A 25242-nucleotide genomic window follows, 5' to 3' on the forward strand; every position below is an offset into this window, starting at 1 on the left:
GTCTGAGAAAAACATGCTGTCACTTAAGATAGGAGAAAAAAAAAAAATCACACAAATAGGGTAGTAAGGAAACAAAGCTAGATTAAAAGGGCAGGAAAAATGCGTAAGTAAATCGTCACTAACTTATCCACTTCTTAGCATACCAGGACCCCTAAACCTTTCTTCTACCTGCTTATGGCATTAGGATGTGGAGGGCTAACCCTACAGATCCATCCCATTTTCCTAAGGCATGTACATTGTGTTATCCACTGCATGTCAGCCTCCTAAAACGCTTCATTCTTTTCGTTCTGGTGAGGCCCAGTCTTCTGCTTTAAGCAATGTGAGCAGTAAGCAGGGTAAAAAGGATGCGAGCAAACTGAGTAACGTGGAAGCAGCATTTAACACACTCCCATCAAGGAAAGGGTAGGAAGTAACAGGAGAGCAGAGTCAGGAGAACTGCGTCCTGGAGTGGGGCTGGGAGGCACTGGGGGAGTGAGCGCAGTGTGTTACATAGCAGCAGGAAGCTAGATGTACTTCCCATGTTTCTATCTAGGAAGGCAAGGGTATGAAAAGGAAAATGTTCATCCCCAAATAAAAACAGAGCATGGCTCTCATGGAGTCTGAGCATACACTTAGAGCTTAAAAAAGGGGGAAAAAAATCTCATTTCTTTGTGACCGAGTTTCACATTAACTGGAATTTTATTTGCTTGAAACCTAAATACCGTCAGTTTGAGAAGAAATTAATATAGATTCATTCTGCCATTTAAATTCTAGGGTGGGGTTTTCTTTTGATCCTTGGTTAAAATTTATTTTTTTTTAAAAAGAATACATATATATTTTTAAAACATGAACTAGAGAATGAAATAAGAAATCAAGAGTGATTTCAGTTTTGGCGGCCCCTGATTTCATAATTTAAGCTCCCTAAGGACTAGAGCGAGCTCAAAGGATCACTGGCTCCATGTCTCTTCGAGATTACTAATGATGGAATAAAAAAGAAAACCCACACCCTCAAATAAGGCCAGGGAAGTCCATTTCCCTCCCCCCGCCCCAAGGTAAAAAATAGGAGTACTTTTAGTAATAATTCAGAATTCATCTTTATCTCATCCCTGCCTCATCAGGGGACATGTCAAGTCATGATTTCCAAGACAATCATACTTGTTTTCACAGACACACCATCTTCGAATAGATGACAGCTGATGTTTTGAAAAGTCCATCATTTTTCACTTGAACCTTTTTTTTGTTTATGTTCAACTTCAGATAGTTTAGAAAAAGCAGTTTCCATAGTGTTTATCTCAAATCTTATTGCTTTACAACTGTGACAAACCTTCCTTTAAAAATAAAAAGATGAAGCAGTCAATCCAGTGATTAATTTGACATGGCTTTCATTGGAAAGGGGCAGAGTGGCAAAGAGAAAACCCATAGATCAAAAGGTAACTTAAACATACAATGGTTTTCTTAGAAAGAAGGGAGAAAAAGAGACTGAGAATTCCACCACATGGAGGAAAGCATGAAAGCCCAAGAGTCAAGCCATTGCCAAAACCACGTTTTCTTAAGTAGGTTCTCTTCCCCCCTCTCTTTATCTTTTTTTTCTTTTTTCTTTTTTAATAAAATCTCTCCCCCAACCACCATCACTTTTAATCTTCCCCAGACTGGGCTTCATCTTCAGACCCTTCATCCCCTGACTTCTCGGGTGGGGGGCTTGCTGATGTTTTCTTCTCAGGGGGGCTTTCTGGTTCCTCATCTTCTTCTTTGGGAGAAGGAGTCTTTTCCTTTGATGCCTTTGAAGCTGTGGGGCGGCCCACTTTCCCTTTGCCTTTCACTGGACTTGGTGTCACTGAAAGGAAAAAAAGGAAAAGATTTTGGGGAAGGCAAGAGAAAAAGTCCAACAAAAATAGGAGTTGGATGGGAAATGGAACAGCCAGGACACAAACCAGTGCCCATATTAGATCCTGGCACTCTAAATGTGAGGATTCAGCCACTGAGCCATCACGCTAGGCCCTGGCTCTTGAAATTTTTAAAACAGCAATTTATTTCATTTTTATTTATTTGAAATGGCAGAATGACAAAGATAGAAAGACACAGATCTTCCAACTGCTGGTTTACTCACATAAATGCCTGTAACAGCCAGGGCAAGGTCAGGCTGAAACCAGGAGTCAGAAACTCTATCTAGGTCTCCCTTACGTAGTGACCCAAAACCTAAGTCACCATCTACAGCCTCTTTGGCGCACTGGTAGGAAGGAAGCTTGATCAAAACCAGAGAATCCAGGAATTGCACTGGCACTCCGATAGGAATGTGGGCATCCATCCCATGCAGTAGCCTCACATCTTGTGCCTCAACATCCGCGTGAAAGCAGGAATTCGATTTCACTTCTGCAAAGCTTACCTGTGGCCTTTAGTCTGGGTTTGGGCATTTTCTTTTCTTTTCTCTCAGGTTTGGACTTCTTAACCATCTTTTTGTTTTTCTTTTTTGAACTGCCATAGTCACTGTCATCATCGTCTTCCATTAGGAAATCTTCATCACTGCCGGAATCTTCTGAGAGGAAAGAAGAATTTCAACGTCCAACTTAATGTATACATCCTTCCAAGTGAACAAAGGGAAAGAGCGCTAAGAATGGTGGGAGGATGAGACTTCAGAGTCAAACACTACTGGATTCTATTTGTAGCTGAGCCGCCAGTATAGCTGGAGCTGTCCCAAAGCCTATTCACAAATTGCCTCCAGCACTCACCTTATGTGAGGGTTCAGTTACCAATTGATTCAGAGAGTACGTGAAAACAAAAAGGTGAGACAATCTGGATCAAAACTAAATCCACCAAATAACTTGTACTTAAACTTTCAGTTCCATGTGGTAGTACTGGTTAGGACCAAACGAAACTCATCTTGACCTGAACTGGATTTTTGTACCAGTTTTGAATGAATGAAACAATAAATTTGCACACAAAGCAAAACAGATATAACTAAGCTAAATCCATGGAACACCTAAATTTTGTTGTCATTATTTTCTTTTGTGGGAGGCAGGTTAACAATACAAATCCCCATTACAGCACTCAGCATAATTTTAACTCTAATAATAATTAACTGTTCATTTTGTGTTTGAACACAGATGTCATCAACTAGAACGCAACCTCCATGAACCGCCAACAATCCAGAGACTCTCCGACCCTCCTAAATTACTAATGGGCATCAGCACTTCAGGTACTGGTTGTAACATTTAGCATCCTAGAAAATGCCTGAAGACCAAGAACTGCAAACGGCAATCACAAACAATCAGAATACATAGGCCAGCTGCACGTACTCTCCTGGAATGGTGCCTCATCTTCCTCCTCTGGCTCTTCCTCACTGCCAACATCTTCCAGGAGCATTTCTCTCTGTTTAGAAGCTGCTTTTGATGCTGCCTGCCGCTGCTGGCGCACATTTTTGTGGTCTTCTTTTTCATCTTCACTGTCCTCTGTAATATCAAAGTTATCTTGATGCAATGATCAAAGCATTTTGCATTTGACAGCTATCTATAAAGCCAGCCCAGTAGCAAGTACAGACTATAAGCTGAGGCTTTACTTCATCCTACAAGAGTAATAAATAAACTCTAGCCTTAACAATCACCACAGCTCAAGTTCACAGAAAAGAAACTCGAGTAAGACTCTATCCATTACACATAAAACTTAGGCACGTAGTTTTAAGCAAGAGGAATGATGAAAAAGTATGAAGACAGGTTCCCTAACATACTTTAAACTTCAGAAATTACTTCACCCTAAATTTTTCAATTACTTTCAAAATTATGGTCTTTGCAATAGTTAAAGTTGAAAAATATTTGCAAGCAGAAAGAGTAGGGGCTGGTAATGTGGTACAACAAGTTAATGTGATGCTTGTGACATTTGGCATTCCACCCTGAAGTACTGGTTCAAATATCAGCTATTCTTCCTCCATGTGCAGCTCCTTCATATATCAGAAAAGGCACAGAGTATGGCCCAGGTGGGGCCATGCCACTCACGGGGGTAACCCAGATGAAGCTCCTGGCTCCCGGCTCTTGCCTGGTCTAGTCCTAGGGTCTGAACCAGGACAGACTTCTCTCCCTCTCTAATGATTTGCCTTTTAAATAAATTATTTTTTAAAAATAGAAAGAATGTCTTTCATTGATCTTTCAAAAATTATTTTTGAAAAATTTGTTTGTTTTTTATTGGTAAGTCAGATACACAGAGGAAGAGAGACAGAGATCTTCCATTTGTTGGTTCACTCTCCAAAAGGCCATAAAGGCTGGACCTGAGCCGATCCAAAGCCAGGATCTTTAGGGCCTCCCATGCGGGTGAAGGATTTCAAGGCTCTGGGCTGTCCTCCAATGCTCTCCCAGGCCACAAACAGAGAGCTGGATGGAAAACAAGGCCACCATGACATGAACCAGAGCCCATATGGGATCCCAGTGCATGCAAGGTAAGGACTTTATGCCGCTAGGCTACCACGCTAAACCCCTTCTGTTGATCTTATTCCAAGACATAAAACACGTAAACCCTTAAATAATTTCAAACTACTACCCTTCACAATGATTGAGCTACAACTATTTCAATTGGAAGAGAACTGAGGAAAGTCTCTAAAGCACATGTTTAGGACAATTAACTAAACACCCCTCAGCAATTTTTTAAGAAAAATTAATCTGGGGGCAGCCCTTGCAGCACAGTGGGTGAAGCTGCCACTTGAAACACCTGCATTCCAAATGGGAATTCTGGTTTGAATCCTAGATACTCTCATTTCTGATCCAGCTTCCTGCTAATGCACCTTCAAAGGCAGCAGATAAAGGCCCAAGTACACGAGTTCCTAGCTCCTGGCTTTAGTGCGGCCCAGCCCAGGTTATTGCAGGCATTTGGGGAGTGAATCAGTGGGCAGAGATTATTTTCTTCTCTGTCTCTCCCTTTCAAATAAATAACCTTTAAAAATTACTTTCACATATTTTATAGCCAATTTAAAAAGCTTTCAACACAGAATTGTATTTGTGAATAAATTTGGCTAAAGGGCAGGCTGCTAGACTTTCTGGTTTGTTGTTCTATTAAGTTTAGCTATCACTCGTCAAAAGACATTCCTAGTCAGTGTTCATTACTTCTACTGCCACATACCTCCTCTACACACAAATAATGCTGACCTTGGCAGATCTAATAACCCCAAACCTCCCTGGCTAAGGGCTGCGCTTAATATTAGTAGTTAGTCACCTTGAGGAGCTCAAAAAGCTCAGACACGTGAGATGCAAATCTGTGCACACAAGGCAAATTACAGCGTTAGTCAGGTACTGCAAGTTCACTAACTACTGAAAACGGTCACCACCATCTTGTTTACACACAGACTGCATGCCTAAAGAGGATAATGCAAAGCGGTTCGGAGTCTTACATGTAGCAGAAATTCTTTTAACCCTACATTTGAGTCAAAAAGGTAGTGTGAGGAAGGCAATTAGGGGACCACAGTCCAAATATGAAGTGGCCGGGAGCCACATGGACTCAAATTCTTTGACTTTTGAAAATGACATTCCAGAATCCACTACAGTGCATAACGACATCAGGATGGATTTGGCTATAGAGACTCCTCATTAATTCACATTCATTTTCTACATTACAATTCTTGTGAGAAAGCTTTTTCTGTGGTTATTTCAAAAAAAACCACTTCCCAGCTAAAAAGAATGGGACTGAAAGCAACCTACATTTGCGTTTCTTGCTTGCATTGGTCACTACTTCCATATCTGTTGGTGTTAGGTCACACAGAGATAGACATGCTGTCCTACTCATCTGATGCCTCGTATTTATTCATGTAAATGGCTCTGAGTTTGGACTACACCTGAGATGATCTGGAGCTAAAGCCAGAGCACAACATCCCACCTAGACTTCCTGAGCTGGCTTCTTGGGCAGGACCCAGAACACGTGTTTTCAGAAGCTTCACAGGTGACTATAATAAGCCCTAAGACAAAACTGGCGAGAATCACTGGGCTCTTTGAAGACAGTGTTGACGAACAGTGCTTGGCACATCAACAACCTGCCCTACTAGCTAAAGAATAAATGTGAAGAGAATTATGCCTGTCTCGTGACAGTTTACTACCTGCTGAGGGAGAATCGTCCTTCTTGGTCTTCACGTCTTTTTCTTCCGAATCCTCACTGTAAAGTGAAGAAAAAAAGTAAATGCTACTTAAAGTCTAAGTGAAGATACGTATCTAATGTCTGATTAAGAACATGGAAAATAGTTTTTATTTCTCTATTTACTTACAACATGCTCAAGCAGATGCCAAATGAAATTGCTTCTAAACACTCAAAGGAAAAAAAAGAATCTATCTAAACATGGACTAAAGCTTTTTTACATCACAAGAATATTAAAAAGAAAAAAATTTCTAGCAACCAGCATGGTGGTACAGCACACAATTTTCCACCTTTGGTGCCAGCATCTCGTATAGATATGGGTTCTAGTCTTAGTTGTTCCCTTTCTGATTCAGATCTCTGCTATTTCCTAGGAAAACAGTGAAAGATGGCCTAAGTCCTTGGGTCCCTGCATCCACGTGGGAAACCTGAAGAAATTCCTGACTCCTGGCTTTGGATCGGCTCAGTTCTTGCCACAGTGGCCATTTGGGGACTGAATCAGAGGATGAAGATTTCTCTGTAATTCTTTCTTTCCTCCTTTCCTTCTTTCTTTCCTTCTTTCTTCCTTCCTTCCTTCCTTCCTCCTAGAGAAGTTTTATTAGCAAACTGACAACCTGAGCTGGGAAACCACCTTCCAGAGAGAGCTGGGAGGTGGGGTGCCTCTTGAAAGCAGAGAGGGAGAGACACCAAAGGTTTGAAAAAAGGTCTGGGATTTTAATCATTCCCTGAGTTCTCCCTGTTGGGTGGCAAGCTACAGGTAAAAGGTTCTCAATCGGTGGCCTCTTAACCAGTTAGGAAATGGATGGGCAATGCTTGTGCACACTTGCAGGTGTGGCCAAGATTTCAGCAGGCTTGGACTGTCTCAGACCTCACTCTTGGAATCCCACATTCTACTTCTGTAGGGGTCTTCTAGCTACTTCCTGTTGAAATGGGGCGTCGTTCCAGTAAAGGAGCCCCTGGAGGTGTGGGATCCAGAGTGATGGTCTGGGTCATCCAAACTGCTGTGAGAGAAGTTGGTTACCATACAAGGTTGCAAGTTAGGGTATAACTCTTTCTAGTAAAACAAATTTGAAAAAATGTCTACTACTGATAAGGCAGAGTATAAAAATACACACACAAACACACAAAAACAAAACCAAAGTAAAGCAATCATCTCCTAAAAATTTCTTTCCCCAATGTTAGAAGCATGAACATACAAATGTGCCTTGTACCACGAAGAAGATTTTTTAAAGGGAGCTCAGGATTGCTCCTGAAGGTTTTAAGAAGCTTTGACATTCAAGATATCTTTCTTTTCTTTTTTTTTTTTAAAGATTTAGTCACACTTAATTGAAAGGCAGATTTTGCAGAGAAAGGAGAGACAGAAGGAGGGGGTCTACCATCCACTAATTTACCCCCCAGGTGGCCACAACTGCCGAAACTGAGTTGCTTTGAAGCTGGGAGCCAAAACCCTCTTCCCAGCCTGCCAGTTAGGTGCAGGGGCCCAAGGACTCAGGCCATCCGCTGCTGCTTAAGGCCATAAGCAAAGAACAAGACCGGAGGTGGAACAGCCAGGACGTGAACTGGCCACTCCCACCACGGGGTGAGGATCAGCTTACCATGCTACTACCTTGGGCCCCCAAAGTCAGGTTTTTGAAGTCAAACTCACTCACGATTAAAAACTGTATTTTCTTGCTTACACAACAAGTCCTATAAATAATGTTTAGGTATTCCCCATAAACTCAGAGGACAAATTACTAAACCCCAAAATTAAGTAAACTTATTTATCAGCAATCTGATTCCAAGGCACTTTTTTTTTTTATCACAAGATTTATTTATCTTGGGCCCGGCATGATAGTGTTAATGGTTAAGGTCCTCGCCTTTAAAGCACAAAAATCCCATATGGGTGCCAGTTCTAATCCCAGCAGCTTCACTTCCCATCCAGCTCCCTGCTTGTCACAAGCCTGGGAAAGCAGTTGAGGACAGCCCAAAGCCTTGGGACCCTTCAGCTGCATGGGAGACCTGGAAAGAAGTTCCTGCCTCCTGGCTTCAGATTGGCACAGCACCAGCCGTTGCACTCACTTGGGGAGTGAATCATTGACAGAAGATCTCCCTGTCTGTCTCTCCTCCTCTCTGTATATCTGACTTTGTAATAAAAATAAATAATTCTTTTAAATAAAAAGACTAATAGGAAAATCAACACAGCACTATTCTGAAGAAACACCAAAGGCACTTAAATACAGGTGGCAATAAAAAGTGCACTCATCTCAATCATTCCCACATTTAGAAGAGAATAATAAAATCAAGGAGACATTATATTATAATAAATCATGAAGCAGCTCATTCCAAGGAGAAATATAGTAAATGAACTCAATAAAAACTACCATTAAAATCAGAAAAGATATACAATGGAATTCTGGAAGACTTAATTCCTAACAGCATAGTACTGTATTATTTTTCTCAAAAGCACATTTTTAAAACATTCTAGCTAAGAAAATATTAGAGATTAGTAATAAAAGCAAATAAAACATACTAGATAAATGCACATATTTTATCGTGATTTCTAAGTGCCAAACTTCTGAGACGAACTGCTGAGAAATAAAAGTTCATTTCTTTGAACTGCTCATTTGTGGCACCATTATTTTAGAAGTGGCATAACCTAATATTTAGAAAATGGACTTTGAGGTCCAACAGACATGATTTCAAAATCTATTTGTCTATCTGCTGGGTAGCCTTGGTTAAATCACAAAAATTCCCCAACAACGCCTAACCTAACGGAGGTGTTCTGAGAACTTAGCAATGACATAAAGGAAGCCGCTGGCACTGCTTACCATCCTCACCATCACCAAAATCTCTGGAACAATGCCACACAAAATATAACAAATGTGTGCAAAGCTTTAAACACACTGGCACAAATGAAAAAATCTGGTCACACAAGGCATAATGACATTAAAATTACAGCTCATTTTGTAAAATCTGTTTGTAAACCAACAGAAAACTACAATGAGATGCTACCTCATCTGTTAGAATGTTTACTATTAAAAGGCAAAGAACAAATGCAGGCAAGGATATGGAAAAAGGGAGTATCATGTGCTGCTGGTGAAAATGTGAATTAGCTTAACCACGATGGAAAAAAGTATGGAAACTCCTTACAAAACTAGAAACAGGGCTTCCATATGATCCAGCAATCTTACTATGGGTACATCCAAAAGACAATCATTTGTGTCAAAGAGGCACCAGTTACACCACCTTTTTTTGGCAGTGCTATGAATGAAAAAATAAACTGGGATATTATTCAGCGGTAAGGAGGAGATGCCAGAGTGGTGGTGCAGTGTTGAGCCATATCCCACACGGGCACCGGTTCAAGTTCTGGCAAGTCTGTTTCCGATTCAGCTCCTTGGGAGAGCAGCACAAGATAGTCCTACCCTCACATGGGAGACTTGCATGGAGCTCCAGGCTCCCAGCTTCAGCTTGGCGTAGTCCCGGCCACTGCAGCTATTTTGGAAGAGAACCAACAGATTTCTCTTTCCCTTCATTATAACTGCCTTTGAAGCAAATAAAAATCTTTATGAAACCAAAAACCCCTGCACCTAGATGGTAATTACTACAGGCTGGAAGGGGATGATGGAGAGGGAGGAGGATGGGACAATGCACACAGAACATCAGTGTTAGATCAACAGAAAAGTTCCTAGTGTTACCCAGCACACCGGGGAGACAAGTCACATATATTATATTAACAAACAGAAGCAGCAATCTTAGATCCTCAGATCATAAGTAATGTCAGAGAAAGGGAAATGCTGATTGTTTTAATCAGTACACGCTATATATATGCACTGATGTGTCACACTGTAGCCTATAACATGAAGTTACTTTAAAAAAGATTACATGATTACATTATTAAACAGAGCAGAATAATGAGGTAACAAAGGACATATTTAAGTCATTTTTCTGTTATGTTCAGAGAAGTGTGAGGCAGTAACAAAGGCCTTCTTGCAGACCACTTGGATCAATTAAATCCAAACACACTTCTAGACCAGAAGCACAGCCTGAGAATATGAGAAATGCCAGATGTTAAATGGGCTAGTATTTCCCAAATGCATGTTTAGATTCTACCAATTTAGAGATCATGGACTGCCCTCATTTCAGTGTAATAACAGTGAAAACAGAAAGATAAAACAATGCCTCTTACCTATCTTCTTGTGAATTCTTTCCAGATCGCCTCTTATTTTTAGCTTCTCGGGGAGATGATCGAATTTTCTTAGCAGGAGGGCCTGAATCTCTTCCATAATCTTCATCTAAATGGAACATTAAAAAAAATAAATTTTCTATATTTAATTCTGAGATGTTAAAAATCATAACTGGCTGTTGGGGCACTTGGAGGCTGAATCAGCAGAGAATATCTGGCACTGTATACTATGAATAAACAAACAACAACAAAAGGTCAGAAGAGCAAGATTTGCTTCTTTCATTTTAATAAAGCATTTATTCATTTGTACTTTATGTGAAAGGCAGAGAAACACAGATGCAGGCGGATGGAGACCCAGACAGTCCTCCCAGGCTGCACATTAGTAGGCAGGTGGTTGAGAGGAAGGGCCAGTACTTGAACCACACACTCTGAAATGGGCTCTGTGGGTATCCCAATCAGAGTAATCACTATGCCAAACGCCAGCCCCTTTCACTATTTCAGATTATTTTCCACTGCAGTCCTACTATTTAACCTCTGCTCCTGTATATTACCTTCCAATCTGCATTATATTAATTTATATATCAGCAAGCATCTCTTATCATTCCGTAGCTTCATAAAAATTCCATATGTTCCAACATATGTGAAATTACTACAGTAATGGATTACCAGCATGTTTTAAACAAGTTCAACTCCTATTATTGTGAAAATTTATAATTGTAAACTTTTATAATTATAAAAGTTCAACTTTATAATTACTGTTATCAAGGAAATTCATTCTAAATTAAGTATTAAATACATACTTTGTAAACTCTGGCTTTTGAGAATACTATGCTTCAAAAGCAAAACAAGGGGTTAGCACTACTGCACAGTAAACTAAGCCGCTAGCTTCAACACCAAGATCCCACACAGAAGTACAAGTACCAGTTGAAGTCTTGGCTATTCCGTTCTGTCACAGCTCCCTGCTAACCTTTCTGGGAAAGCAGCAGAGATTAATACAAGTATATGGGCCCCTGCCATCCACAAGAGACACCCAGATGAAGCTCCTGGGCTCCTGACTTAGACCTGGATCAGCCCTGGCCATTGTGGCCTTTGGGGAAGCAAAATAGCAGATAGAAATCTCTCTCTATTCTCTTTAAAAACAAAAATAAATAAACAAACAAACAAACAAAAATTTTAAAGTCCTATAAACCTAAAAGAAAATTATCTTACAAGCTGATTATTTTCAAAACCATGTACTATGCTAATATAGAAAATAACTGGAAGTAGCCTGGAGCCTCAGCTATTACTAAACATCTGGACACAACATAAGTTTAATTGTGGAATATCATAACCATTAGAAGGGATTTCTCAATTAATTTTTAGTAACATGATACAAATAAATCAAAAATATTACAGAGTAAAGGATAAGACTACAGCAGACCTTCAACTACATTTTCTTTTGTTTTAAAATTTATTTATTTTTAAATTTATTTTATTGGAAATGCAGATATATAGAGACAAGGAGATAGAAAGATCTTCCATCCACTGGTTCATTCCTCAAGTGACTGCGGTGGCCACAGCTGAGCCAATCTAAAGCTTCTTCCAGGTCTCCTACATGGGTGCAAGGTCTCAAGGATTTAGGCCATCCTCAACTGCTTTCCCAGGCCACAAGCAGGGAGCTAGATGGGAAGTGGAGCAGCCAGGACACAAACAGAAACCCATACGTGATCCCAGTGGTTGCAAAGCCAGGATTTAGCCACTAGGCCATTGTGCTGGATCCTGGCTATTTAAATTTTACAATCCAAAATAAGGTAAGAAAAAAATCACTTAAGTGTATTTATTATCAACAATTTATTAAGGACAAATTAAAATCCACATAGTTTATATCTTTTTGTGTACACTGATACAGCTTAGAAAATATTCTAAGAGTTAAAAAAACAAACCTTATTCCTAAAGCACACTGAACAAACTACACAAGCTGGCAATTCTTCTACTGATCAAACTTAACATTTGTTCAAATCACAAAACTTACCTGCATCATCAGACTCCTGAAACTGCGAATAGTCAACAACCTTCCTATTTCTGTAAAAAGAAGAGATTTTAATTACAACTTTTAAAATGTAGGCTTTTTCTATCAGAACAACTTTGTTTTATAAACAGAATTAGAACATTGAAAAAAATTATCTTAGGAATCACTTGAGACACAAAGGAGAACAAGATTCTATCCACTAAGCTCACTCTTCAAACACCCAGGACTAGGTCAGGTGGAGCCAGGATCCAAGAACTGCACACAGGCCTCCCCCGCGGGGTGGGGCTACAGCCCCTGAAACTGCGGCCCCTGGAGCTGCCAGCTCCGGCTACCTTCCAAGAGGGCATGAGGAGGAGCGGGGCCAGCCTCTCAGGCACTCCGACATGGCGCATGAGCAGCCCAGCTGGCATTTTCACCATAAGGATGGACACTGGCCTCTGAGGATTACTTTTTTTTCATAGTTTCCACTTCAGTCAAAGCACTTCACACTTCACACTTGTAGGAAAGGAGAGCTTAAATCTAAAGTGTTTTGAGCTACAGTCCTCATATTGATTCTCAGTGATAACTCAAATACTATTTTCCGCACAAAAATCACCTCCCCAATAATACACACAAATCAGCAAAATGAACCAAATGCCACATCCATTAGACACATTTACAAGCCAAAGTTATAAGCATTATTTTAATCATACTGCTATATATATATATATATACACGTAGATCTGGTAAGTATTACTAATATCTTTTCAAGGTAAGAGATACTTGTAGATAGTTAAATAATAATGCACAAAAATTGTAATTGCACAAAGTCTTACAAAGGAAACAAAAAACAGTCCCATCAAAACATTTTTTAAATGTAATATATAACTAAAGATATGAAAACCTCATAGACTTAAGATGACCTGAAGTATTTCCTACAGGAAGGCATCTACTAGTATCTTGAAAAAAATTTTTCCAATTCTAATTTTGTATTCATCTTAAAAATCTCTCCTTTGGAAACAAACAAAAAATTTCCATGATAGTATCCTTGCAAAAACCTTACATAAAAAATATACTGAATATACATGAAAAAAACAAAAATACTTTTTCATTAAAAAAATATATATATACACACACACACATACATATATACATATATATATATATGAAACAAGGCTCGGCGCAATGGCCTAGCAGCTAAAGTCCTCTCCATGAATGCGCCGGGATCCCCATATGGGTGCCAGTTCTAGTCCCAGCAGCCCTGCTTCCCATCCGGTTCCCTGCTTTGGCCTGGGAAAGCAGTCAGTCGAGGACGGGACAAAACTGTGGGATCCTGCAACTGCGTGGGAGACCTGAAGGAAGTTCCTGGCTCCTGGTTTCGGATCAGCTCAGCACTGACCATTGCAGTCACTTGGGGAGTGAATCATCGGACGGAAAATCTTCCTGTCTGTCTGTCCTCCTCTCTGTATATCTGACTTTACAATAAACAAAATCTTTTAAAAAAATATATGATACAGAGATATATGCCACCATCTCCTTTTACACCTGAGCAGAATACTCCTGGTTGTACAGCTTATGGAAGATACCACTAATATCAAACAGGGAAGCCAGAATGCAAGCCACAGTCCCATCTTCCAGCTCAGTATGCCAGGACAACAGATGGGGAAAGGAATTCTGAACATGTGGCTTGGGTCTTAGATGTAGTAGTAGAAGGTATAGTGACACCATCTGTTTTATAAGGGGAATTTTTTTAAGGGATTTTGCATTATTTCCTATAGCCTAACAAAACTTTGAAACATACTCTCACAAGAAACCAATACAGATATACCAGTAAGAAAGCCCATTTTAAAAACATGACTATTAATTCTACTTTCATAAAGGACCTAGAGTAGAAAGAGCTGGGTAGATTAGGAGGCAGTTACAAATGGATAAGACAGGAGGCCAGTGTGGTGGTGCCATTGAAATCCTATATGAACACCAGTTGGGGTTTAGGCTATTCCACTTAGATCAGCTCTGTAGATAGCCTGGGAAAACATTGGCAGGGAGCTTAGGTTCCTGGGACCTCTGCACCCCCATGGAAGACTCAGAAGAAGCTCCTGGACTCCTGGCTTCCGACTGGCACAGTTCAAGCTGTTGTGGCCATGTGAGGAGCAGAAGAACTAGCAGAAGAAAGATTTCTCTTCCTCTCCCTCTTTCAAATAAAAATATGTCTTAAAACAAAACATTTTTGTTTGTTCATGATGGCTTTTTCTTAGACTATCACTGGGAACACTTCACAAAGGTATAATGCAGTAATAAATATGGAAACTTGGGTAACTTGGAATCTTGGGTGCTGGTACTAGGTCATTCCTGCTGGAATCAACAAACTAAGCTGCCTAACAGATCTAAAAAAATTCTACAAAATTTACTAATGGAAAATATTGTATTTTTAAAAAGATTTATTTTTATTGGAAAGCCAGAATTACAGAGAAGGATATACAGAATGAAAGCTCTTCCATCAGCTGGTTCAGTCCCTAAGCGGCCAAAAGCCGGGAGCTTCTTCTAGCTCTTTCACACGGGTGCAGGGTCCCAAAGCTTTGGACCATCCTCGACTGCTTTCCCAGGCAGGGAGCTGGATGAGAAGTGGAGCAGCCAGGACACAAATATCTGATACTAGTGGTTGCAAGGTGAGGATTTAGCTATTAGGTTATCACATTGAGCCCCAAATACTGTATTTCCTACTGTAAACAGCACTCCTTGCACACACCTCCCACTTACCCCTATACCATTTTTGGGGTCACAGACCCAAGTACCATGACAAAATAATCATGTTTTACTTACAGCCACAGTTCTGGTACAGAATGAGGTAAAGTAGGCACTTGAATGTTCTTAGGGCCAAGTTATGTAGAAGCTTAATTTTTAAAAGAATTAATGCCCAATCTCCCATTAGTCTTGTAGCCACTTACCCAAGCAACCCAGGACATTTATAATTCCTTTAGTCTTTCTGTTGGTAACCATCTGGTCCTGCTGTTCCCTATCCTAGAGTGCTGTCCACATCACTTCCTCTCAGATCAGACACCTCAGCCCCTAAGTAACCTGAGTTCTTTACTAATAATCTATAATTACCCATTTTTCATGTCTGCTCAGGTAAAGTGTGCCTTTTGTGGCCAAGGGATTGTTGCTTCCTTACAGGGTTACTGAACCCAAGAAATGAAGCTAATGGAGCAGCAACTTAGCCCTGGCTGAAGAACAGTGAGGAAAAGGCTACAAGGCAAGGAGAAGGGCTAGAACACAGGTACTTCCACAGTCTAACTGATAACTCTCAGGACAAAGAATTCCTTTCTTCTATAGAGACACTTTGCTACTTTAAATTTAATAAGATTAAAAATACTACTCAATAGAGACTTTTCAACACAAGTAAAGAAATCCTACATTGGCCAATTTATGTAAAAAAGTATATTTCAATTTTAAACTGAAGTTCATTTCTTCCTTTGAATCAGCAAATATTTTAACTTTCAAGGTTTGACAATAACCAGAATGATCAGAACTCCTTGCATAATGTCAAAACTAAAGTGTGAGTATAGAAACTGTCCTCAGGGTAACTAGTCAAAAACACAGTCATCTACACAAAACGAGAGTCATTTGCACTAATTCATATAATGCTTGACAGTAAGTTGGTTCATTTCCTATATTATTGCCTTCCTTCTAACACTCACCCTAAATAGCACTCTAGTTCTACAAAGTCAGCCCTTCCAATCTGTGGGTTAAGGTATCCATGGACTGAACCAATAGCAAACTGAAAAAACATTGCTGATTTTTGTATCATAAAATGAGGGTTATGTTTAAAAGATGTGCCTTATTTACGGTTCAAATAGATTTTTAAAAATGAACATGTTGCTAGCAAAATTGGAAATTGCAAAGATATACTAGGATAAAGGCTCAGCACTTAATATTTTTAAGCCCCATGCACAGAAAGCTTCATTTTTAACAGAAAACACACTATATTTCTCAAAACATCACTGCTTAAATATCAAATATCAAAGCACAATAGCTCTTTAGAATAAAGCAAGTATCACTAACAAGAACAGGGAGGCCAACATAAAATTTCATTACATGAATGAAGTTAAAACGCTTTAAAAAATATTTTGTAAAAATTACTTAGTTGAGGGGCTAGCACATTGGCTCAATGGCTAATTCTCCACCTCCAAGCATGGCATCCCATATGAATGCCAGTTCATGTCCTGGCTGCTCCACTTCCTATCAAGCTCCCTGCTTGTAGCCTGGGAGAGCAGCAGAGGATGGCCCAAAGCCTTGTGACCCGGAAGAAGCTCCTGGCTCCTGGGTTCAGACTGGCTCAGCTCTGGCTGTTGTGGCCATTTGGGAAGTTAACAAGCGAACAGAAGATCTTTTCTCTCTGCAACTTTGCCTTTCCAATAAAATAAGTCTCTCTCTATATATATATATTTTAAAGATTTATTTACTTATTGGAAAGTCAGATATACAGAGAGGAGGAGAGACAGAGATCTTCCTGCATCCAATGATTCACTCCTCAAGTGAGCACAACAGCCAATGCTATGCCGATCCAAAGCCAGGGTCCAGAAACTTCTTCCTGGTCTCCCATACAGGTGCAGGGTCTCAAAGCTTTGGGCTGTCCTCAACTGCTTTCCCAGGCCACAAGCAGGGAGCTGGATGGGAAGTGGAGCTGCCGGGATTGGAACTGGCGCCCATATGGGATCCCAGTGCATTCGAGGTGAGGACTTGAGCTGCTAGGCCATGCCGCCGGGCCCAAGAAGAGTTTTTAAACTGAAAGCATTTTACAAGAAAAGTAAACTGTCTTATAAGTTCACGTTAAAATAAACCTGTTTAATATGTACAGGAATGATAAAGCATGATTAGCAGTAAGTTTTGCATTAAAGAAACCTGCTTATCTCCAAAATCACTTGTTTTAAAAACAAAATGGAATCAAATGTTAAGATAACTTCCCTGGAAGCCAAGAGCATGAGGACTATTGATTTAAACAGATCTTCCTCTCTGTGTATCTAACTTTACAATAAAAATTTAAAAAAAGAAAAATCTTTAAATAAAGAAAGAGTAACAGTGAGACATCACACACCTGGGGAAGACCACGCCAGCTCTTCAAGATACTCACATTTGTATTAAATGCCTGCTTCTCTCACTGGCGAGCCATGAAAACTAATTCAGAAAAATCTCAGGTCTCACGAAAATGAGGCCATGGTGACCTTCCTTGAACAGTTAATGCCTGATTGTGAAACACACATGTGAAAACCTGCCCGAGTTGTTGGAAGCGAACAGTCCCTAAGTGACAGGCCTAGTGATTCTGGAGATTTTAATTAACGCTTGTATGCCAAGGTGTACAATCTCAAATACCAATTTGGGAATCTATAAAGTTCTGAAAATAAACCTTTTTCCCTATTTCATCCAAAGGTATTTCAACAAGTCTGTTGAAAGCAGAAAAGATGCTTTGGTGCAAAAAAAGTCAAAATCAGGGCCCAGTGGCGTGGCCTAGCGCTAAAGTCCTCACCTTGAACCCACTGGGATCCCATATGGGCACCAGTTCTAATCCCGGCAGCTCCGCTTCCCATCCAGCTCCCTGCTTGTGGCCTGGGAAAGCAGTCGAGGATGGCCCAAAGCCTTGGGACCCTGCGCCCGCATGGGAGACTGGGAAAAAAGTTCCTGGCTCCTGGCTTTGGACCGGCGCAGCACCATTGTGCTCACTTGGGGAGTGAATCATCGGATGCAGGATCTTCTCTGTCTCTCCTCCTCTCTCTATATCTGACTTTGTAATAAAAATAAATAAAATCTTTTTAAAAAAAAAGTCAAAATCAACTTAATTTTCATAATATGCATTTTCCAGAACTTTTTGCAGGCCCTTTGCGTGATGATGGCAAAACTTGACCTATGTGTGAAACCTTTTCTTTTCATTACCTTAGTGTGAAAATGCATTTGATACTAACATGACTGATTACAAGATTACATACTGCACATGTCATATGCCTATATGGCACACTAGCATACGCTATATTTGCACCTTAAGTTCTTGAACTAGGTTCAAAACTAGGGATGTGGACCCGTAAGAGACTGGAAAAGTCTCCATGGATCTGAAGGACAGGAGAGGGGCCAACACTGCACTCTCAATTCCAGCCTCCTATTACCTCTACTTTGGTTCGTTGGATTCAAAGTTATTACTGGTAAACTCAGAAACCCAGAATTAACCTCTGAAGCTGTTTTTAACTTAACACTTTAAAATGATTTATTTGTTTTTATTGGAAAGACAGATTTACAGAAAGATCTTCTGTTTACTTGTTAACTCCCCAAGTGGCCAAAATGCCTGGAGCTGAGTTGATCCAAAGTTAGGAGCTTCCTACAGGTCTCCTAAGTTAGCCAGGGTCCAAAAGCTTTGGGCCATCCTCTGCTGCCCTCAGAAGCCACAAGCAGGGAGCTGAATGGGAAATGAAGCAGCTGGGACATGAACCGACCACCTACGTGGGATCCTGTATAAGGCGAGGATTTTGCTAGTAGGCCATAGCACTGGGCCCTTTATGTAATACTTTCCATTTAAAAAGTTATCTTTGGGCCTGGTGTGGTAGCCTAGTGGCTACCGGGATTCGCTGGCTACTTGAATGCGCCGGGATCCCATATGGGTGCTGGTTCTAATATTGGCAGCCTCGCTGCCCAACATGTTACCTGCCGTGGAGTGGGAGTCACAGAAGCTCCAGGCTCCTGACTTGCCTCAGCTCTGGCCGTTGCGGCCGCTTAGGGAATGAATCAACAGAGGATCTTCTTCTATGTCTCTTTTCCTCGCTGTATATCTGACATTCCAATAAAAAATAAATCATTTTTAAAAAGTTATCTCCAATGACTTTAAACATTGGACAAAAGTGCTCAGGAAACCTTTTGGTCTGGGTGTTCTAAGATATTTTCCATAGAAACATGTACATAAAGAATGTACTCGCCACTGTATAAACTGCTAAATGAGCAAACACTTAGCCATCTTCATGCCAAAGATTAAGCAAGCATGGCACTGTGAACGAAGGCTAGCTTTGCACTCGGGAAATCCGGTTCACACCTTTTATGTGTATAACTTCTAAACATATTCTTTAAGCTCCATTTTTAAATGTTATACAGATGTAAAAAAAAAAAAAAGTCCCAAACATAGAATTTCACAAATTCACTGAATTTTCTTTAAAGATGTTTGGTATGCTACTCTGAAAACTGCGTTTTAAGCACTCTATTTAGCATAGCTAATTACATGAAGGTCAACAAAAGGTGAATGCTTTAAGGTTTTCACAAAATCAACTCCCTGCCATTATTCACTTTATAAATTACTGCGTGTTATCTTTGGTAGCATGTCTTTGAAGGCCAAGTCCACAAAAGGGATTCTTTCTAGAGGAACTTGACATGTAAATATTAAAATGTACTGAAAATTTAAGAAATATAAAGGAGCCAGGCTGAGCCATAACTCTATTTCCTAGGAAACTAAGCATGTCTCCTTGCACTACCCTGAATGCCCAGGGGTTTCTGACTTTGCCCTTTAACTGTTGACTTTTGAAAGTGTTCGGTAGTTAAGTTTTAGTCTAGAGACAACAGCATACAGTTATTTGAAAGAAAGCAATGTGGACTCTTCGGAAAGCTGTTTATTCTCACAAAAACATGTCTAATCTCCCATCACCCTCCTTTCAACAGCACAAGTTCCTTGCAGTCTCAAGTATTACACGAAAAACAAGCTACCAAGCACCTGCAAGGTACGAAGAAGAGGAGCGCTAGATGGATGTGACTTGGATCGCTCCAAGTAAGGGAAAGGATCTGACTACACCAGGTGAGATTCCAAGAAAACTGGTTTCTAGTTAGTTTGGGCAAGCCAGTCAGTTCCCCAGGCTTGCTTCCTTTCCTGAGGTCTGAGCAAATTCTGACAAGGTAGAAATGCCACACTGTGTGCGATTTGTTCAACCCTGAAAATACTTCCCAGACAGAAAGTAAAGGGTTATGAGTTGGGAGAATAGGACGAGGACTGGAATAAGAAATCTAAGGGCCCAGTACAGTGGTGCAGCGTGCTAATCTTTGCCCTGTGACCCCAGTATCCAATATGGGCGATGGTTTGTGCTCTGACTGCCTCACTTCCGATCCAGCTCCCTGTTTTAGGCCTGGGAAGGTAGTGGAGGATGACTCAAGTACTTGGGACCCTGCACCCATGTGTGAGATCTACAAGAAGCTCCTGATTGGGTCAGCTCTGGCATTGTGGCCAGTTGGGGAGTTAGCCAGAGGATGAAAGACCTGTTCTACCATCTCTTCCCTCTAAAATCTGCCTTTCAAATAAAAATAAATCTTTAAACAAACTCCTCTAGTTTAGACCCAATCGTGGTATACTTGGTACTGTGTGATGCAAGGCACTTCTCATACCCAGGCCCCTATTAAGTCTTCTGTGAAGCAAGTCTGCCTAAATTTCCTCTAGCTCCAAGACTATAATTTTATACTATTAATTTGAATCCAAGGCCTAAGGTATTTCAGCTCTCATAAGTCAGGAACTATAAAAGCTAAAGACAGTTACTTAAGAAGAACATGCTAGGAAAAAAAAACAACATGCTAGGGCCCAGTACAGCGGCTCAATAGGTTAATTCTCCCCTCGCAAGGGCCAGGATCCCATATTGGTACCAGTTTGTGTCCTGGCTGCTCCACTTCCCATCCAGGTCCCTGTGCTTGTGTGGCAGACCCAAAGGCGGCTCCTGGCCACAGCCATCTGTGGCCATTTGGGGAGCAAATCAGCGGATGGAAGACCTTTCTCTGTCTCTTCTCTGTGAGTCTGCCTTACTAAGAAATTAATGAAGTAACTAACATGCTAGGCCCAGGGCTAGGGGAAACTGCGCTGCAACCAACTGCTCCATCACAGGATTCACCTGGAGCTTGGTCTGCAGGTATCATTAGTACATTTCAAAAACACCCTTTGAATTTTCAAATTCCTTGTAACACAAAAATAAATATTTATGGTAAAATTGGATATCAGTGAAACTGAAAAACTATATACAGGTCTAAGAACAGAAAAATACCTTAGAACTACTGCCGCAACACTGGCATTTTCCAACATATTTGTTCCTGAAAAACTGATCAGCGGGGCTGTGGCACAGCAAGCTAAGCTGCTGCCTGGGAGGCCTACGTGTTGCGCTGGAGGGCCTGCTTAAGTCCTGATTACTTGGCTTCCAATCCAGCTTTCCTCTCAAGCACCTGCAGGCAGTGGATGACGGCACAAACTCCTGGATCCCTGCCACCCACGTGGGAGTTCCAGGCTCTGGGCTGAGGTCTGGCCGAAATCCAGCTGTTGGGAGCACAAGGGGAGTGAACCAGCGGATGGAAGAGCTCTCTACCTTTCATACAGACATTAAACAAACAAGCTCATTATTCCAAAAATCAAGCCAATGTCTTTTTTTTGGGTGTTAAAACCCTCTTGGTAACACAGACTCTTCAATTCCACTCTGAAACACCGTTTTCCTAAGGAGCCAGGTCTTTTTATTGCAAAATTTAACAAAACACCAAACTCAAGTTTAATCATTTCTGATTTTATTATTGGTCACGAGTATATAAAAAAGACTAAAAAATTAGTTACAGAAACTTCATCATCACTAAAATATAATCAGGAACCAAGTTGCACTGAAATTAACTTCATCCTTCAATTAGAGGCAACAAACAAGGTTAAAATTAACATTTTTAAAATTGTGCAGAAACCCTACTGTCTCCAAAAAATGGCTAGCATTTATTTATTAAAAGATTCTTCCACATTATTTGCCTTTTAAAATCCACGTTTTACAGCAAAAAGTTCTGTCCATGTTCCAGTCTCAACCTGGGAACATAAATGAATAACGAAAATAAGAAAGTCACTACAGTAAAATAAGTCAAAACTTGAGTCCCAAAGGTAGAGAAAAACAATTTCCCCATACAGTAATTGCTCCCAGGAGACCAAACAGCCAATCCAGAGAAAAGAAATCTTTATTGCAAGAGTCATTTTTACCGACCCTAAAGAAAACGACTGGATACAATTGTGCGTTCTCAGTGCCACGAGCGAGTGTACACCCTAACAGGAGACAGGCATGCCGTTGCCAACGACACCTTTCTCGGGAGATGGCCAAGTTATCCAAGGGGCTGGAGAAAGGCAGGAGGAGCCGGCTCTCTCCCCTTACCCCACCCCAGCGCAGCTTTTCAAGTCGCAAACCACCGCCGCCACCTTGCACGACAGTCAGGGGACAGAACCGTGAGGACTAAAACTTCCCGGGCTCCCAAACTCCTAAGGAACTTCCATTTCCACAACACTTGGAATGACGACAGGGAAGCGACAACTGTTCAACTAGTGTCGAAAGAAACCTTGTAGCTCTTTAGAAAATACTCCGCGGAGCGCCCAGCGCCGTCCATTCAAAGCGGCCCGTGCTGGCCGAGCCCGCGTGCCGGCGCCGAGGCCACACCCCCGCGAACGGGCGCATTCCACCCCGCGGCCCCGGGCTGCGCTGGGCGCGTCCATGGCCGCGGGGGCCGCGCCAACCCGTCGGAATCCAGAGACGAGTCCGAGCGTTTAGTGCTCGAAGCCCCAGGATCGTTAAAGTCGCTCGCAGAGGGGGAAGGACGGGGTGACAAAAATAGCGGGCGACGTGTACGCGTGGAACGAGAACCTCACGGGATTTAGGTCGCGCCGTTAACCCGCACCTCCCTGGGCCATGTCCCCGCGCCAGGCCACTTCCAGCCGGGGACCAAAGAGCCAACTTTAGGGGTTCCCTCTCTCCCAACTCAGAGGTGGGGGGGAAAGTCGCAGGCTCTTATTTGTGGGGTCCAGTCCCGAACTCTGGCCCAAAGGGGGGGTGGGAGAGAAAAAAAGCGGGTCCCGCCCACGCCCGGCCCCGGAGGCGGGGCCAACGCCCCGCCCGCTGCAAGGGCAACACCCCCTATCCCGCCTCGGGGGGGACCCTCGGCGCCCCCACGACCGTCCGACGTGCGGGAAAGGGGGGCAAGACGCGCGGGATGAGGAGCGTCCCGTCCGCACCGAGCTCCAGGCCTGCGTCGGGGCGCCGACTCCACACGGCCTCCCCCTCGGGCCCAGGGCGGGTTCGGGGACACCCCGCCCGCTCCAGGGCGCCGGGTGGGGGAGGCTGCCTCGGCGGCGGCGGCTCGGGGCGGGCAGGGCGCGCGCACGGGCACGCCGCCGCCCCCGCGCAGCCCCGCGCGCCGCGCGCCCCGCGAGGCCCCCCACGCTCCAGGGCGCGCGCGGGCCCCGACCCAGGGCGGAGGCCGCCGCGCGTGGCTCCGGGGAGGGCCCACTCCGGGCGCCGTTCCTTCCCCCCCCGCCACCCCGCCACCACCCCAGCCCCCGCCACCCCGCTCCAGGCCTCGGACTCCGCACTGACCTGACAGGCCGAGACATGTTCGCTGTCGAAACGGGACCGAGTCGAGAAGCCAAAGCCCGGGACCCCCCCCACCCCGCGCGCTCGGCGCCCCACCCCCCCCGAGCTTCGGCCGCTGCGACCGCTGCCGCCGAACCCCGAGCTGCCGGCTTCTCAAAAACTCCGCTGCTCCTGGAGTCTGGGGCTCTGGATCCGACGAACCCCCCGTTCCCCCGTCTCTTCAAAATGGATGAATCAAACCAGCCGAAAATGCGCCAAAGCCACCGGACAACCAAACCCAGTGGGGTTTGGGCGCTCCGCCCAGACACGCCCGCTCATTGGCGACTTATGCCAGATGCGCGCAGATCATTAGTCCGTTTGAATCATCACGTCGCTGAGACCCCGCCCCGCGCTCTGATAGGCTCCACCTCCCCCGTGGGGGTCCTGGTAGTCAAGATGCTCTGAGAGCGCACGGCCGCAAAACAAAAATGGTGGCTGTTCAGCCCGCCCCCTGGCTGCCAGTCCGGAGTTGCAGATTCGTCTCGGGGTTTTCTTCAGAATGACTAGGAAAAAAGATTGGTAGAGGATCCGACGTCGCTCAGGATTACTGTCACGGTATTTCGTCTCGCCTGCTTGGGTACCCTGGAAAATCGGGTGATAGCAATACTCGTGAGATAGGCAGCAGATTCGTCACCAAGGGGCTGCTACAGAATTGGAGGGAAACTCCTTCGATTCAAAAAATTTGACCTTAAACCCGCAACCCCTCTTACTCCGGCTCCATCAGTTAGCTCTCCGGACTCCAGCCCATCCTGCTGGAGTAGAAGAGCAGGATCATAATCAAGGAATACCTTTGCCCTCAGTTTCCATTCTCCATTCCAGGCCGGGAGGTCCACTTCAGGGTCAGCCAAGTAGCTGTCTTGGACTTGAGCGTTTCGGAATGTCATGATGAGGAACGTGGACCGCAAGACCACAGAGTGTGTGAGTGGGCGTCCCTGGTCCACGGTCTAAGAACCGTGTAACTTTCCCCTCTGTGTACCTCAGTTTTCCCATCTGTGAAATGGGAAGCAATGCTATTCCCCCTTTTAGGTTATTGGGATTAAGTGGGTTCATGTGTGAGGAGCTGTGAAGATAGTTTCTGGCCGCAGTTAGTGCTCTGTGCTTTTTGAAAGATGGCCTCATCACTGGTTAGAGGGGAGTAGTGCCAGCTTCAAGGCATGCCACCCATGGTGACCCAGGTGGCTCCATTGACGTCCATGAACATTTGCTGCAGGCGTAAATCTCTGAAAGGTAGAGCCCAAGATCCCTGTGGAAATGGCTGCAGCGGAGCCACCTTATAAATAGACTGAAGATACAGTCCCCAGAGGGCATCAGAAACTTCAGACCACTGAGGGCCTCTGGGAAGTCTGTGAAGGAAGGAGAATGGCACTATTTCACCAGCGGTGCTTAGACTGAGTACCTGGGCTGGTCTGCGCTGCTCCTAACTGTCTCCTAAGAGTGCCTTTAAAAATATAATGTAGTGGGCCCGGCGGCGTGGCCTAGTGGCTAGGGTCCTGGCTTGAACGTGCGGGGATCCCATATGGGTGCCGGTTCTATCCCGCTGTTGTGGTCACTTGGGGAGTGAATCATTGGATGGAAGATCTTCTTCTCTGTCTCTCCTCCTC

At 43.0% G+C, this 25242-nt stretch overlaps 1 protein-coding gene across 2 annotated transcripts; it reads right to left on the minus strand.

Annotated features, from left to right (window-relative positions):
* Positions 1–1048: 1048 nt before the first annotated feature.
* On the minus strand, positions 1049–23856 carry NUCKS1 (nuclear casein kinase and cyclin dependent kinase substrate 1). 2 transcript variants are annotated; one of them, XM_040985535.1, is made up of 7 exons: positions 23606–23856; positions 12252–12301; positions 10244–10349; positions 6047–6102; positions 3273–3425; positions 2363–2512; positions 1049–1813 (listed from the first exon to the last, which is right to left on the minus strand). In XM_040985535.1, exons 1-7 carry the CDS (start codon positions 23620–23622, stop codon positions 1614–1616), a joined length of 732 nt encoding a protein of 243 aa, XP_040841469.1. In that variant the 5' UTR covers positions 23623–23856; the 3' UTR covers positions 1049–1613. The 2 variants fall into 2 exon arrangements, with proteins under 2 accessions (XP_040841469.1, XP_040841470.1); XM_040985536.1 differs by having other exon boundaries at positions 2363–2509; positions 23606–23837.
* Positions 23857–25242: the final 1386 nt, after the last annotated feature.

Source organism: Ochotona curzoniae, unplaced genomic scaffold (assembly GCF_017591425.1).
Source record: "Ochotona curzoniae isolate NIBS_2020 unplaced genomic scaffold, NIBS_Ocur_1.0 contig_430, whole genome shotgun sequence".
Taxonomy (NCBI): Eukaryota; Metazoa; Chordata; class Mammalia; order Lagomorpha; family Ochotonidae; genus Ochotona; species Ochotona curzoniae.

Bases quoted from the DNA above. Each gene is read 5' to 3' on its own strand.
- NUCKS1 (XM_040985535.1), bottom strand. The intron at 2,513-3,272 runs GTACGTGCAGCT...CTTTCCTCTCAG, and splicing joins TGAGGCACCATTCCAGGAGA to AAGATTCCGGCAGTGATGAA. The intron at 1,814-2,362 runs GTAAGCTTTGCA...TTTTCCTTTCAG, and splicing joins ACCCAGACTAAAGGCCACAG to TGACACCAAGTCCAGTGAAA.